Source organism: Geospiza fortis, unplaced genomic scaffold (genome assembly GCF_000277835.1).
Source record: "Geospiza fortis unplaced genomic scaffold, GeoFor_1.0 scaffold574, whole genome shotgun sequence".
In the NCBI taxonomy this organism is placed as follows: domain Eukaryota; kingdom Metazoa; phylum Chordata; class Aves; order Passeriformes; family Thraupidae; genus Geospiza; species Geospiza fortis.
The window spans coordinates 564916-582120 of NW_005054539.1; the positions used below are offsets into that span (position 1 = coordinate 564916).

Consider the following 17205-nt stretch of genomic DNA (forward strand, 5'->3'; position numbering starts at 1 on the left):
TAAGATTTTCCAGAAGTTCCTCTCCCAGTCTACCTTCCCCCTTCCTTGCTCTGGATCCTCCTAATCCACACTATAAACCAAACATAATTTAGAGAGCACTCTTCTGGCGAGTCTAATTCCATCTATTTAAAAACTAGAGTAATGTGGTACACTGTGAAGTCGTGTTTCCCAGGCTTCTCTTTTCAGAGAAGAGAAGTTGTCTTCCCCCATGTTTTAAATGAACTGAGGTAATTTTAGGCACTGCTGCAATCTAAGTAGTCGCAGCTACAAATATTTATACTAAAGCCTTTTAAAAGAGTGAAAAAGGATGAATTTTAAATAAACTGTGCAGAAGTACAAAAAGATTATGATAGATAGATACTATTTGAAGAATTCTTAGGAGCTTCCTACTGCATTTTTTGACTTACAGTTGAAGATAGTAGAACTGAAAAGGAAACTGAGTGGGATTTTTTCCCCAGCTGTTTATGATAGCACAGAGTGCTTCTTGGAAAGGAGAACTTGAAATCCATAGCAACCTTCTTATAACAAGTTAAAGCTATTTGTGAAAAGTGGCCAAGGCCCATGATCAACGGATACCAACACACACTAAAAATGGAAGGACAATAAATCTCTGCAGTGCACTAACTTGTGATCATTAAAAAATGTTGGTTTGGGCATGCAGTACTTAGTGAGGAATACTCTCAAGTGAAATGTATTACTTCAAAAGAAACCTGGATTTCTTCTCCTGGGGATGCCATACCCCCCACATAGATACAACCAAGTCTCAACCAAGTCTACACTAACATCTCAACTTATGTTTCAATAAGGTTAACAGGAAGCTAACTGTGACATATTAACAAAATTTAATTACAGGCAACAAAAATTACAATGTGTAAGAATTCTATGCAAGCCAGACTATCCACCATGTACCAAGAATTTTTACTGTCATCGAGGCAGAAATGGGAACAAGATGCTTTAGGAAATAAGGATGATCTGCAAAAATAAAATAAAACTAAAAAATTCAGGGACACTTAGCCTGGTTTTCATACAGTTCTCTGTCAAAAGATGACAATGCTATCAAAAGTTGCTGGTAGTCTGAAATGGCCATCAGACTTTGCTGGTGGATGACTGAACAAAACCAGAACTCTCAGGTGACTCCCTGCTCTGTACTGAGACTCAATGTGTGTGACCTTAATGGTGTCAAAAGAGAGAGCGGCTCTCTAATATGAGGAGGTGCAAGTCCTAAGTGGGCTCTCATAGGCCGGAGAGAGACAAAAAGAGAACAGAATCTCTGCCAGTCCTGTGTTTAGAGAGCAGGGAGCATTTATGAGAACAAAACAAGCAACCTCATCCATCCAGACAAGAACTTTGTTTTTGTTTCTCTGTCCTGCCATCCTATTTCATACTTAGAAGGGTAAAAAAAATCATCCCAAACTTTGGGAATTCGTGTGTGGTCACAGGACAAAAGAAGCATGCAAATACCTCCTGCAGAAAATGATAATTTATATATAACAATTCAGCCTGAACAATTTTTTTTCTTTTCTTATACTGGAAGATTCTGATCCTGAGCCTACACGGCAATCAAGTCCACATATAAAGACAGAAAAATTCTTTATTACTAGTTCTTGAGTGTTATTCAGCACCTAGCAACAAAGCATTTTAGTGTTCAAACAAAACACAACTCATAGTAACAAATGGTGCTCAAAACAGCTTATCAAAATTATGTTTGAATGCACTGTTATTCAGCATTTTACAACTCCTTGAGACCAATTCAGAAATTACTGATGCAAGTAAACTAACAAAAGTAAGGGACTGTTCTGCATCACTGTATTACTCACAGGCTATGAACTAGGCAAAAATAAAGTATTACCTTTTCACAGATGTTTAGCATGATTTAATAAAGCTGATGTTTATTTCAGAATGAATGTATAGCAAAGTACTGTTTGCTGAACAATCAATTAAAATTATTCCCTGCACTCTGATTTATTCATTAACCCAAAAATCTTCAGATTAAACAACTTGTAGTAAAATTCTGCTTTGTCTATTCCAAAGAAAGAATTATTGAAATGTTATCTTTAGAACAGCAGTCACAGTAGTCTGCAGCAGTGAAACCTGATACAAAAACAATTGCTTTTTCCACAGCCATGGGATTTAGGAAATTTCAGGCACTAGAAAAGAGCCTTCAGATTTTGTTTGCTCCTTTTTTTTTTAATTGAGTGCTGAAGTACACTACACAAACCTACTTGCTTCAATTCTCACACTGATTAAAATGCACAATTTTTGAGAACTATACAGTAAATAAACCCCTTTCAGAAGTAAAAAGCCTCTAGCTTCAACTTATTTCTGTAATAACATTTCTCCAAATTATTTGGATGCCTGTTTACATGCTTAAAACCATCTGTCTCAAATCCTTGTTTCAAAGTACCCAACTGGAGGAAGGAATCTCAGAAGTTTTTATGTGTTATTCTCCTGTAAAATATTGCTGTCACTGTTGTGAGATTCTACGTAAAAAACCAAACCAAACCAAACCAGACCAGACCAGACCAAACCAAGCCAACATCCATTTAGCACTTAAAAACCATGGAAGCAGTTATTCATTAAAATACTTACAGATTGCTTCTTTTATCCATATTTTAGAAATGCTTCAGGAATCTTAGTGTTCATCAGTTGCATCAGTAAGACAAGAACCTTCAGGGCTCTAATCTCCTCTTCAGACATTTTTCTCATTTCCTGCTTATTAACTTTTAAGATTTCTATTATTTCACCAGAAATTGGTGGCAGTCAAACTCCTCAGATCCTTGATAGAAATCTGACATGCTATCAGAGTTTACTGCAGTCATTAAGGGGGAAATGGGCTCTTTAAGCTATTGAAATCACAGGAGATGGTCTCCTTCGTTCACCCTGCCAAAAGTTTACTAATTAAAAAAATCCTAAAGTTCATTGGACAATCATTATTCTTCCTTCCCTTTTCAAGGGACTGAAGGCAGACTATTGCATCAAAACAGTTCTTAATACTGATTTAAAGAGAGAATGTGAAGACAAGTTCAGACCTAAATGCAATCCTAGTTTTTAAATTCCAGTGGTTAAATTCATCCCTGAGACTGTGAAGGGTTCACTACAGTGCATTATAATTGCTGTACAGCAATTGCTCAACAGCATTTCTGTAATCCCATAAAATTCTGAATTTTGTCTTTGCTGTTTTAATGCTTAATGCATTTACATTTACAGCCAACTTATAATGTGTACCAGCAGCCTGACACAGTGGAAACATTTCTATGGTATCAGACAGATGAAAGAGCAAATCCTGTTCCTTTTTATTCTGGGTGGTATTTGCAGCCCTTTCCAGAAGCCTTATCAAATAGATGTCTTTCACTGTGTGCCTTGAAGCTACCTTGCACAAAGAGGAGGTGGAAGGAGGAGGAAATTCCAGGCCTGAAGCATGTGCCACCTTTTCAGATTAAAATTCCTTGTCAGTTGACTCTTACAGCAAAATCACAGCCAGGAGTCACTTATCAAAACTTCCACTCTCTATCTACCTTGCAGACAAGCTCTGTTAACCCTAAAATTAAACACATCATAATCTAAAAAGGCTTGGTAATCAGAGATTGCCACTGTAAAATATGAACTGGCCGCTACAATTTCCATAGGAATTCTTCTTTTTTCCTGCCAAACAGATAACGCTGAATGTGCTTAGTGCCTTTGAATGGCAAAATTTACATTTTACAGTTCAGTCACTGCTGCAGCAAGTTTAGGTGCAGGTTAGGCAGGGCCCTGTACCAAGTATTGCACACTCCTCCCGAGCCACTGCTTGAGTAGGGAGAGCTAAGAAGAATTCAAAAGATTCCTGTTCAAGGAAAAGATTCCAACCTTCTGCTGACTGACCACAGTCACCCACAGCCAGTGTTGTTATTCTCCTGAAGTCCTGAAGCCAACTGAGCCACCTGAGCTGCTGCTCCCAACTCCTGCTGAGCCTCACCTACACTGCCACTGCTGTGATGGTTCCTGGCCAGCTGCAGAGCAGGGCTGCCACTGGAGCCCTAGCTTACACTGCTGTGTTTCAGAAAGAACAGCTCATTTCACCAGAAATTGTAGACTTATTACAAAATCAGATGTCAAAAAAGCCAAATTAAGTACCGCGCATGGGAGCAAAGCAAATGGAAGCTGGTGAGAATATGTAAAACCTTTGGTTCTTAGATTTGCTTGAGAGCATTATCATGGTTAAATGTGGGATTTGCAGATTCTTGAAGATGCCCTACTTCCATTTGCATTAATGGCAAAACTAATTCTTTTTTTGTACTGAAGTTTCTGAAGTATGCATCTTTGGTAATTTTGCGTGTCTTAGGAACGTTGTTTTCAATGATATATGTAGTAATGAAATATATAATATTATATTTCCTGCAGTCCTGCTTTGAGGCATAAAACTAAGCGAGTCACGTAATAGAAACCTACACAAAACATGAAATGCATCTTGCATATATATCAAATACAATATAATATAAATACAACAAATATATCCAGCTTGCTTAGTGCTAGAGCAAGAGAGAAGTCCACTGGTTCCAGTGGTGCCACTTTTTGGGCATTTTTTTCCTTTTCTGAAGTACATCAGCTACTTGGTGAAATATAATGTGTTGGCAAAATATAATGTATTGTACTCTGGGCTGCTTCCTGGCATTATGTATTGACTGAGGTATTTATTTAATAATTAATCATCTCCTGAATGAAATGCTTCCACATGTATTTAGCAATGTCTCTGGATGCCTTGCAGATGCACTACACATTGCTGCAAAATGAAAACAGAGGGTAGAGAACTCTCCAATTTTAGGTATATGGAAACAACATCAGGATTACATTTCCTTAACTATTTAATTTTCCAAGGAGGCAATAAGATAACTTGACAGTTTTAGGGATGGAAATGCTTCTAAGCTGCAGGACTAAAACACTAAAGGAAGAGTGCAAACTTCACTACGTCAGTACAGAACTCCAAATCTGGTTTACGAATATGGCTGAAGTCACAGTAAGAATACAACATCTGTATGTAGAAAATGCTTTTGGTCCCCAAAGTTAGGAGCCTGTACAGAGGAAAACAGTGATTCCAATAACCAGCATCTGTGACGCCAGTGCCATGAGCAGGAAGAACATAAAAATGGAAATTATGTTCCCTCCCCTCTCTTGTATTTTCTACAGTTAATAGTTTATTACAGACAGAGTTTATTACAGACAGAGAGGGAGAGCTGAACTATCTGAGCTGACAGTTCCTAGTGCAGGGACATGGCCTGGGCTGGCTCCCAGCTAATACGCAGCTCTGTGGCTGTGTCTGTGCAGCATTCCCAAAACAGGGTGCCCTGCAGGGCATGCATCAGGCACCAGGCAGAGCTGAGCAGGAGGAAAGGGTCCTATGGGATCCAGGGCAGACCCCCGTGAGTCCCAGGATAGCTGTTCACCACCTCCCATCCACACCTCCCCGACAGCTGCGTATCTCAATTGCCCTGGCACTGCACGCTCCACCTTTTAGTGCCCCAGATAACCCTCCACAGGAGACACACACTGGGCTCACCATGGTGTGAGTGGAAATGATGAGTAGAGAAAAAGATAAATCCCTTTCTTAGTGCTGCCAGTCCCGAGGCCCTGAAGAGCACTGCTTGCAGCCCTGCCACGTTTCACTCCCTGCCACAGCCCCTCTGTGCAGACACTTGACTGTAGCCATGATATTTTCTGAAAAATCCTTTCCTTAGGATTTTTTCTCCTGAGAAGCTGAGAGGCCTCAGGAACAAAATGTAAACATTGATTATCTGCTGCTGGAAGGCAACAGGTGGATCTGTGATTGGTCTCATGTGGTTGTTGCTAATTAATGGCCAATCACAGTCAGCTGGCTTGGACTCTCTGCGACACAAGCTTTTTTTATGATTCCTTCTTTTTCTATTCTTAGCTAGCCTTCTGATGAAATCCTTTCTTCTATTCTTTTAGTAAAGTTTTAATATATTATATAGAATACATTAATAAATCAAGCCTTCTGAAACATGGAGTCAGATCCTCGTCTCTTCCCTCATCCCAAGCCCCCTGCGAACACCATCGCACTTGACAAACAGGGACTGTCCCTTTCCTGACATGGACACACGTCTTGGGTCACCACTGACAGCTCTCATATTCCTCCTCTGGCAGAGTCTGGCACAGAAATACCACAGCCTCTTGCTGAGATACTGAAGAGGAAAAAACCCAAACCAAAGCTCCACAAATAACCAAACCCACTCAAACCCACGCCAAGCCCCCTCCTTGCCCTTTGCTGAATTTAACATGCCTGCACAGTGGCAGCTGTAGTGTCTGAAGCTGTGATTGGCAGTGCAGCCCTCTGTTTACAAATAGGCAACAAAAATAACTCGATTTGGCACTGCAGAACACACATTTACTAAAGTCTACAGTCAGCAGATCATGTGATGATAACCAAAAGTGCAGAAAAGAGTTGCCAGTTGCATTCCTTAAATCACCCAGAAAAAAACCCCATAAAATCATAAAAAAGTAATGAATCATCCAAAAAATTCAAAGAGCTGTGTGTCCACAAACAGTCAGAGCAATCTTATTTTAGTACTGAAACAAGATCAGTCTACTTTTCTAGATATAGCATAGTCAAAAAGCTGACCCTTTAGGAAAAAAAACCAAACATGTTTTAACAAGGGAAGAGGAGAGGAGGGAAAAAGAGGAGAAGGCAGAAAAAGGAGGGAAAATGTGAAAAAATCGGAATGGAAAATCCATTTGCTAAAGGAGTATGATTTTCCCTCCCATAAAACTTGGTCTCTTGGATACGCTAATAAATGGATTTTGATCATAATTTATTTCATTACCAACTACAAATTGTCCCTGCACATTACAGTTTCTCACATCAATCCCTCCTATGAAGACATTAGCGCAGACAAATGGCTCAGGAGGTAATCCATTCACACTGGGAAACAAATTATCCCATAACAATATCCTCAGAGCAAAGCTGCCACACTGTAAATATCTGCTGTGTAATACAAACACTTAAAAATTAGGATCTTGATGAATCAGGACTTTGGCTATGATCTTGTTCTTTAAAAATGCCAGTTTATTATCAAAAAGATCTCATTCAATTTCTAACATCTACATACTTAAGTCATTTTATATCTATTAGCATCATTAAGCTAAATGGGATTTCAAGTATATTTATTATTTTGAATGGGAATATGAAAGATTAGGGCTACCAAAAGTTAATTTCCAGAAATGTAACTGCTCAACCAGTCATTAAAGCAAATTTTCTTAATATTAACATTTTACAGGAGTAACAGGTGATTTAAGAGGTGATCTTCAGAACAAATGATTATTTAAGAAATAATTCAGTCTTTTTCCTTTGGATAAACTGTGCTTACTGCTCACAAGTTTATCCTTTATTCTCCAACACTGAGCATGAGAGCTGGTTATTTTACAAACATAAGGTATGAGTTTCGATGTATAAACATCATGGTGACGTACAAAACAGAACATCTCAAAATTCTTGGTTTTATGAGAGTTTCAACAAAAGAATTCAATACTTTCCTAACAGAGGGACACCAAATGTTTCTGGTGGAAAAAGGAGAGCAGGTTCAGGGCAAGACCTTTCCTGTTACAGTAAATGTGTCAAAATAGAGGCCTGTTACCAAATAAAACACTTTTAAGCCTACACTTCCCCAGAACTCCATAATGACTAATTCCCACTGAACAGAGAAAAGGACAGAAGGACCATCAGCACCCAGAAAAAAGCATCAGGATGACATCATTGCCTGTCTGCTAGCCAGGAAAGGAAGAGAGGGATTATCTGAATAGTGAACATCTGGATTGTGTATATAAAGGCAGTGAAGGATTTTTATACATATTAGTTCACTGAGTTCCACTGAATTTTTATCTTACAAAGAAACAGTAGTGCTACGATCTGCTTTCATAATGAAAAAGCAACAGGAATTCCAGTGGTCTGGGTTAGTGTATTAAAAGATCCACAAACAGATTTATCATTCACTGCTTCTCTACTATATTTAATTGAAAAAACTTGGCAGGTACTTGAACTTGCAACTCTTTCTTTTTGAATTAAAACAATGCAGCTTAGTAACACTGACTTTCTTCTTTCTGTCTTTCAGATACAAAGATTAAAAGTGACTTGATTCTGAACTTGAAGAACTGAAATTCAAAACATACTCAGCTCTCCAGGCCAGCCTGGTAAAGACTACTTAAAAAATCTTACACGTGAAATGTTTCCATTTCCTCAGAATACAACTCAAGACAAATTTGTATTTTCACATTTTTTTTATCACTACAGTTGTTGTACAAAGAAAAATCAACTTATTTTAGTACAACTTTATTCAACTTCGTTCTTTGCAAAGAAACATTCTTACCTTGAACTGTTAAGGTTGCTGATGCCTCAGCTTTTCCAACCATATTTTCTGCAACACAAGTGTATGATCCCATGTCTCCTGCCATAACTTTCCTGATTTTCAAGGTATGATCATCACGGATTTCGTATCTTTAAATATACATAGTAGTTAACAATGAATAACAGAACTTTGTACAGTTTCTGTCAAGGGTAAAAACAAGGGGGATTTGCTCTAAAAATATTCTTATTTCTGTATTTCCCACAAGGGAAAAAAGTATAGATACTTATAAAAAATGCAAAATAAAGTTTTAAAACCAAAATATACCCAAGTATTTGAAAACCTTATTCTGATATTATTTGCACACAATTGCAAAGCCCTAATGAAGAACATTTTAATTGTTAGAATTATTTTAACAAGTAATTATAACAATATTTATTATTCTCCATCTGAATGACAGATTTTTTTAATATGGCTGAAAAGAAAATATTGCTCACAAGAAGATCAGAATTGCTTGAAAGTCAAGATAAATCACAATTTATTCTTTTTTTTTTCTTTTTTTCCTAAAGGACTATGTGGCCTTTTACCAATTTCTTTCCTTTCATCACCTTTCTCTCCTTTATGTATAATGCAGTCAATGTGTTTCTATTTATGGTAAGTAGATTTTTCTCCTAAAAATGATAGTTTTTATTAAAGCTATAGACTACATTACCAAAAAGCTGTATTTAAAAAGTAAGTGGCCAACTTACAAATCCAACCCTGTAAAGTGTTTCTTCTTTCAGTCTACTCCCTGAAAGTTTTTTAAACTGATAATTAGGATTTCAAAGTAAATAAATAAGTATTTAATCTATTTCTATATCGATCCATCACAGGATGTGTTTATTTTTAATAGTGTGTTTTACTTTTTGGCCTGAATTACAGCAATAACAAATATGAAGTTCATTGGAAACCTAGCAACAAAAACATTTATAACCAAGGCAGCTTTCTACATTGCCAGACTACATTTTACATCAATTGCAATTCCAATATATACTTCTTGATGTTGTAATTTCTTTTACTATTTGTTATACATTCTCCTAAACTTTTAGTAATCACAAAAGACTCTTGAGGTGAAGAATTAATCTGTATCTGATACCACTGGCTGCACTTGGTTGTTTTATATTATATTTAATATTATATTTTATTATTTTTATATTGTATTTATATTATATTTATATTATATGTTTTATGTTATTTTTGTCAGGTGTTGCCACAACAAAAACTTGAAAACATGCCGTTCTTAAGTTTCAACATAACTTGTAGATTCAACTAGAGCACAGTGCTAATTAGAAATATTTTATTGGACCAAGCCAGGCCTTCTGTATTCAAGACAAAGAAATGCCTGCTGTCAATCACTGAATGGCCCCATCATACACCAAAGTAGATGATATAAAAAGGGTTACTGCAAGTACTGCACCTTGCTTTTGGCAGCTCCCCATCATCTTTCCTCCATCTCACTGTAGGGACTGGGTCTCCTCTTGCCTCACACTTAAACTCTGCACTGTCATCCACAGTCACTGCCAAATTGCTCGGTCTCTTCACAAAAGATGGTCTCTCTAAAGGGGAAGGAAAGGAAATCAAGGGTTAATCCAGCAGTTCTGTGTCCAGATTGCTCAGGATCTCTGTGAGGCTGCTCACAGGTGTCAGCAGCAGCAAGTATTCCATGAAATAATTTCCAATGCTGCATTTGAAAGGCAACTTTTTCTTTCACCAGCACACATGGAGTAAAACAAGCGAAAAAAACCCCAGAATGTCCTCTCCATAGTTTTTGTTTAGATTAATTGCTGCACACCTATGCTCAGACTTTCTGGAACAAAAAGGTGACCTCAGCACAGGCTGTGTTGTTTTGGTAAACTCTGTGAATTTCAGGCAAGGTATTGATACACTTTTCTACCTGTAACGGGATTGAAAGCTGCAGGTTGCTGGGTCATTCATACTTTCATAATTCCACAGCAGGCTGCTCTGCAGTGAGGTTTGCACACTCCCAAGGATAAAAGTGGTTTTAATAATTTCTGGAATATTGCAGGAATGACCCATCTAGAAGAGCAGCAGCAGATGACAACAGCATGTCCATAAAAGAACTGGGAAGGTTTAACAGGAGAGTGTTTGGCAGGTTCCTTTGCCTCAGGCAGATGAACTTTTCGTCTATAAACCTGTGAAAGCTCTGAGGGAGTTGAGAAGGCAGTTGCATGTTTTGACTTGTATGTACTAAAGATATAAATATCATCCCCCTGGAACTGCAACAGTCTGAGGCCATTGGCACCATCAGGAAGTGTGAATACCCAAAAATACACCACAAATTTCTCACAGGAGTACAAAACAACCAGACAGAAGGATAAAGAGACAATCCCACGCTCTTCATGTCTCACATTTGTGTTTGAGAAAAGCAGTTCTAAGTATTACTCTAGATTTGCAGACATGGAGATTCAATATTACAAAAACTTCATGGTTCAAAAAGGAAATGTGACCTGAACAAAACCTTATTAAAAAAAAAATCTTTTATTCTCAAGGATGTCCAGACCAGCTGGACACTTGTGCTGTCGAAAATTTAACTTTGCTGGCAATGGTAGGAAATAATGTTAAATGAAATAGCAAGTTGATCTTTAAGCTGTCAGTTCTAGCCTGAGTTCATATACAAGAAGTGAGAAATAAAACAGAGATCTACAGACATAAATCTAGCTGCGAATTAAAAAGATACAAATATAGACAACTCCCAACACTGGCCCCTTTCTTGTAGGTGCCGAAAAAAACAAATCTGAATGTAAGAAAAGAACATCCAGATTAAATCTCAGAGTAGGAATAGTTTGGGGAAGAATATTAAACTTAACTATGCAAGAGAAAAAAGACTGATCTGGTTCTTACCAAGAGTGCTGCCCACAAGAGGCACATTGTTCTCCAGATCAGTTTCCTGAAGGAAGAGTAATGGACTTCCAGGAGTTTTTGTCTGCCCATTTATAACACTCTTAGTCAAATGCAGAAACGGATAAGGGAAATCAACACTGATTTAAGAATCTGTCTTTGTCACATGATTATTTGGTACGTACAAGGAAAGCTTAGCAAGGATCACTTTGAAACTTTCTAATATTACAGTTTCTGGCATGCAATCCTCCCTCTGATCTAAAGCAGAGACCTAGAAGCAAAAGTTCAACTTCTAAATAACCAAACCTCATAAATAGAAGATTAATGTAGAAAAATTTAATATATGAAGTCAGCATATTACTTGTGCTTTTTCACGCATATCCAAGTCTGAGTTGAAAGAATAGGGTGTTTTAAAGATTTCTAGACATGGGCTGGTAAGAAATTCAAACCTTTACTGACTCATTTGAGAACAAAACCTTGCTAGTTTCCCCAGGCTGAAAATCTGAACTATGTCTGAAAGGAACAAGAGATGAAGAAGAAGCCAGACAGAGCTCTGCCTGCAATGCACCCCTCTCACAGGTTTTTAGCAAGAGAAGTAATTTTTCAGCCTAAGCTATCAAACAGTCCAGCCCATGATTCCCTGGTTGGCAGCAGACTACTGATGAGCTATTACATGGTACAGTTAAATAGGAGCCTGATGCCAGAATTTTACTCATGTAATTACAATTTACTTTCAAGTTTAGATACTGCTTGAAAGTTCTGAAAGTCTATTTGACAATAAACTTCCTCCCCTAGTGCTTCAAAAGTGTTTATATAAAATCAAAATAAAATAGTACAAGTTCCTCAGCTTCTAAAGGGTTACACACCACTTTCTTCCTGGATATTCAGTTTGAACAAAGTTGTAGCTTTACAACACTCAGCACACGTTCCTATAAATGAAAGGATAATTATTCCAAATAGAAATTTAGAGTAATTCTGATTCTCTCCAGTAAGAAGGAAAAATTAAGCCTCTGCTTCTTAAACTTGTGAATTTTTGTTTTGCTGTTATTTCACAATACTGATCCAGTCATGGACACTGGAATTATTTTCAGTTTGAGAATTAAATACAAAAGCATCTTATAATAGGAATAAATTGTCCCAGGTGGGCTGCAGAGCCATTGCCTTCCTTCTTTTTACTAGATCACAACCATGAGAAAAACATTTTCAGCACTGAAATGGAAATGGATCAGAATAATGTTTAGAGAAAGGCTTACTAGGAAAAACAAAAGATGGACATTTTCATCAATGGAGTCTAAAAGGAATTCTTACCTAAAACAGTGAGCTCTGCAACTTCACTTTCACGTTCTCCGACCATATTTGTTCCAACACAAACGTATTTGCCAGCATCATTCTTTCTTGTGTATGTGATCATGAGCTTTCCTCCTCTGATCTGGGACAAATCAAAGATAATAAAAATACTTCAATATCAATTATCAATTTAATAATAATAGCTCAGAAAATATTTTGTTACAGATAATAAAACAGAACAAGCCATCTCTGGTTTTCCATATCACAAAAAAAAAGGTGGAAAAAAATTACTATTAGTCTAATTTCCTTCTCTTATGCAAAAAGCTTGTGTTTCAGTTTTGGATCAGTATTTTAAAATCTCTGAGATTTGGAGACTTGCTAGTTTTTTCTTCATTCTGTGTAATGTATTGCTGGCTGCTCACCAGCCTGTTTAATGCTTGTTAGCCAGAAGGACTACAATTCCTTCCCATGTACTGATACAATCAGGTGGAGAGTAAAAATTAGCACAAGACATAAATCTCATTTTCACATCAAGTGCTGCAATTATTTTTTCTTGACAAGAAATATGTGCACGCTATCCTGCTGCTGGTTGTGCTCATTATTATTCATGAATTTTGTGTTTGTTTCGGTTTTCATTTCTTAAGGAAGTGAAGGAAATTCTTTATTCTTTAGTTCTTCACCTTAAATAAAGTAAGTTTAAACACTGATAAGCAGATGAGCGGAAGCAATTATATTCTTTGAATTCAGCTTTTGGGAGATAACAGAATTCCAATAACCCCCAAATCAGAATACACACTTACCTTTGTGATTCCAAATCTTATTATATTATATAAAAATGTACATTAAATGCATATGAAAATACCTGGTCTTTCTTTAAAAGGATTTATTCCCCCATTCTATTGACTGAATGGTTGAAGAAGTTGCAAAGTTCACCAAAATGCAGCAAAATTTGTGCAGGCAGCTGCATATGTACCATGTTTACTTTGACATACAAAGAAAGTTCTTTAATTACAGAAAATACATTCTGAAGTGCACATATGCTTACAAGCCCTATCACTTTTGAAAGCCACTGAAGTTCAAGCCATGGGTGGAAGTAGACAATAAATAAAAGCCACATATGAAGCTACATGAAAGGCTCTAATGTGGTCAGTGACAAGGAGGAGAGTGTTCTCAATATGAGGTATTTAGCTCCAGTTGCCTGCAGCTAGAAATCTATCCCTGGAAATTTGACATCTCGAGCAGTGTTGGGCTCTGATTGTCACTGTAGGATGTACAGGCACAAAGATGACAGTCAGTTATTGAGATAAATGGACACGCACATGGAGCGTAGACAGTGCTGCATACAAATTTCATTCTGTTGCCTTTGGCACTCATTGCTTGAGAGCACAAGAGAAATGTCCTTTATCATTCAGAAAGCTGGTAATGCTGAAATTTCAGCGGAGATTTGAGGCATGAGGAATGAAAAAATAAAGGTGACCTGCAAACACACATTTTTCAAGAACTGATAAGCAGTTTTAGATTGCTGACTGCCTGAACTGGTTAGCAGGGGAAGGGGATGTAAAGTATAAATAGAAGTCTATCTGTATTTATTTCTGTTTTACATGTCCCTAAATCACAGAAAGCAATGATTTTCCAAATAATGTATGCAAAGGACTAAAAAAAACCCCTGATTTTTGAATGATGTTCACTTGCAGTTTGGGGTACTTATATATCCAGATACATATGCAGAAATATATACCTTTTATGTATATAAATACTGACCACAGTGGATAGAACAAACAAATGTATTTATATGTCACAAGAATTTGCCAACTCATCTGATGATTTCAAACCCATGTAAACTGAAATCAGTGATTTTTGTGTATGTCTTCAAAGTCTAAATCCTAGTGACATTCAGTAGCATTTGTGCTCCTCTGTTATTTTATCACTTAAGAAAATCCCATTCAAATCCACCACAATATGACACAACTGCATGTCTTGCACAAATTGTAACCTTAAGCAAGAACAATCCTAGGAATGTCTTGTAGGAATCGCTATGAGACTCTCTTCAAAGTATAGAAGAAGAGAAGGATTAAAGCAGAAACATATGAAAAACTAAAAAGTCATTGAAAGCTGCTTTTCTTGCAAGTTATTTGAGATTTAGATAAAGAAGGAGACACAGAGGAAACATTCCCTCATGGATGTTGAGGCAGACTTCCTAAGATGTGACATGCATGCTGCAGGAGGCTGCGCTCACTACATGGAATTCTGAATGCACGTGCAAAGGGGTTTCTTTTGTTAGGTTGGTTGATTTCCTTAAAACATGAGAAGGGTTTAGAACTTTAGCTACAATGACGGTTATTCCACATGGAATTGTGATAAATTACAGAGCTACAATAAAATGTCCCACCACTGAATGTGGAATTACACGTGTCTGTAACTGGAGCAGTCACAGATGGCTAGAAGGAAGTGAACTTCCCCTGGTGGGCAACTACCAAAATTCTTCATTGCATTTTAAAAAACTAGGTACCCACCATCTCAATAAGACTGGACAATCTCTTCAGTTTAATATGACATTGCAAATGAAAACTGCAGCTATGAACAATTTATGCTGGCTATGTGCAGTATTTCTTCTCAACAGGCAATCCCAGGAATACCTATGGACCACAGAGCCATGGCTTTAAGTAAAAAAGTACACAATGGAAGACATGCATGTGAAATTAGGAACACATAAAGAATCACTACTGAATTTGTCTTACTAAGTTAATATCCAGTATTTAGAGCTGTAAACAGTCAAATCACCTTTGGAGACAGTACATGAAACCTTGCAAATTACAACTATTCATGATCTGTGTACACTTAAAAGCTAATGAAGGCATTTTAATTTGAGTGCTCTGGCTCTTCTCATATTTTTGCTCCTGTCCCAAAGTACACCAGCTGGACTTTATAGCAGCAAATGATATAATTTGCAAAAGTCACAGGCAGTGAGTGTACATTACATCCCAAACTGCCTGAAGAGTTGTGACCATGCTGAATACCAAGAGAAGTCCTTTCTTCCTAGTAAACAAATACAGAAAACAGTTCTATTCCACTACTCTAGTAGATATGGTTGTGTCATGGGAAAAGAACAGCTTTGCTAACTGCCAAAGCTAAAAGTCTAATTCTGGAAGTAAGTGTCATGTTTCATTTATACCAAAACGAAGCCAAGGCACTTTTTGACTTTTCACGCCTCTTCGATATTTTGCTCAGTGCCTACCAGCAAACCTATCAGGGATTTACAAGTAGGATAATAAAAGAATAGCACTGAATTCTAATAAGAGAAAAAGATTGTGATCAGCATTTCACAGATGATCTTCAGCTACCTGTAAGATGTATGAATTATTGTATATATGCTAAGAAAATATATGATGGTATGGTGAGTTACAAAGACTTTTTGAAAGCTATTTTCTGTGACCTGCTTGCCTGACCGTATTTTGCTCCTCATCAGTAAATTGCTCATTCAAGCAAGTCCACTTCATTTATTTCTTTAAACAATAGTTGGAGATGTTCATACAGAAAACTCTAGGCACCCACAGAGTTAACTAGGTCCAGAATTGTAAATTATGACCACCCAGCAGCAAAAAATCATATACAAATAATGAATCAACTCAGTCAGCCAATAAATCAAATCCATAAAAACTTACCCAAGGGTTCTACAACATACCACCAAGAATTCAGTATAGCTGTACACACATATATTCTTATTCTGAGACCATATTTTATATACCTATGTGCGTTGTGTATATGTGTGTAAATTTCTGCATGTATAAATCCATACCCATCTGTCTGTGTTATGAAATATTTTTATATATGTGGGTGATTCATTTACTTTTCACAGAAATGTGGTATGAAATATGAGACAGAATGAAGCCATAAGAGAAATGCTTGGGGAGTCCAAATATAAATGTGAGTGACATTTTCTTTTAACTTTCTTTCAGTTTCTAGCTTATTTCTATTTAATAAATGAAATCTGCTCTGTTGCAAAATAATTTGAAAGCAAACAAATTAATAGGAAAAGCAAATTTAGACTGCAGAGTGAAATACTGACTTTTTGTGCTGCCAGGGTTTCTGCATATGTGATATCACAAATTTTATATATTTTAGTCTTTTACAGTACAGCATACACAATAACCCATTTTCTTTCATTTTCTAAATTGAAAGTGGTGGGCATGTAATATTAAACTGCCAGACACTGCCTTTGCTTTAAAAGTGTCCCATCTAATTATGAATAACAGTACAACAGTCGAAGTACAAGGTGAGTCCAGGCAATTGTAATTAACAGTGCCACCAATGGTATATCCAAGTGAAATGGAGCTTTTATTTCTTAGTTAAGAAACACAGAGTTTGTTCATTTCCCTCTGTCTGGTCTAGCATCCCAAAATATCCACATCACAACCCCCCACGGCAGGAGAGGCTGTCAGGGATGGAATGTCAGCAGTAGAAGGCAGCTTTGCAGTTCGAACAAAGTTGAACAAAAAGGAGTACAAATTACTATCTATCTTAATTTTTATTTAAAAATTTGTATCCTGTTCCAAGCCTTGTGAATCCCATATATTCTCCCCTACCTACTATAGCATGCTTAAATATCAGACACTAGACATCAAAATGTGTTTGGAGCAGGTCTTCAACAATGACTAAAGTTTGTTCTTGTTTAACTTCAAAGTTCAGACAG

At 37.0% G+C, this 17205-nt stretch overlaps 1 protein-coding gene across 4 annotated transcripts in view; it reads right to left on the bottom strand.

Moving 5' to 3' along the window:
* ROBO1 (roundabout guidance receptor 1) overlaps positions 1-17205 on the bottom strand; it is a 295059-nt gene that overhangs the window by 73861 nt on the left and 203993 nt on the right. For all 4 annotated transcript variants that reach the window (XM_031063881.1, XM_031063882.1, XM_031063880.1 and 1 more), the window contains exons 4-6: positions 12537-12657; positions 9787-9925; positions 8355-8482 (exon numbers count right to left, since the gene is read on the bottom strand). In XM_031063881.1, coding sequence (XP_030919741.1) covers positions 8355-8482; positions 9787-9925; positions 12537-12657 — 388 coding nt within the window. The remainder of the gene's footprint in view (positions 1-8354; positions 8483-9786; positions 9926-12536; positions 12658-17205) is intronic.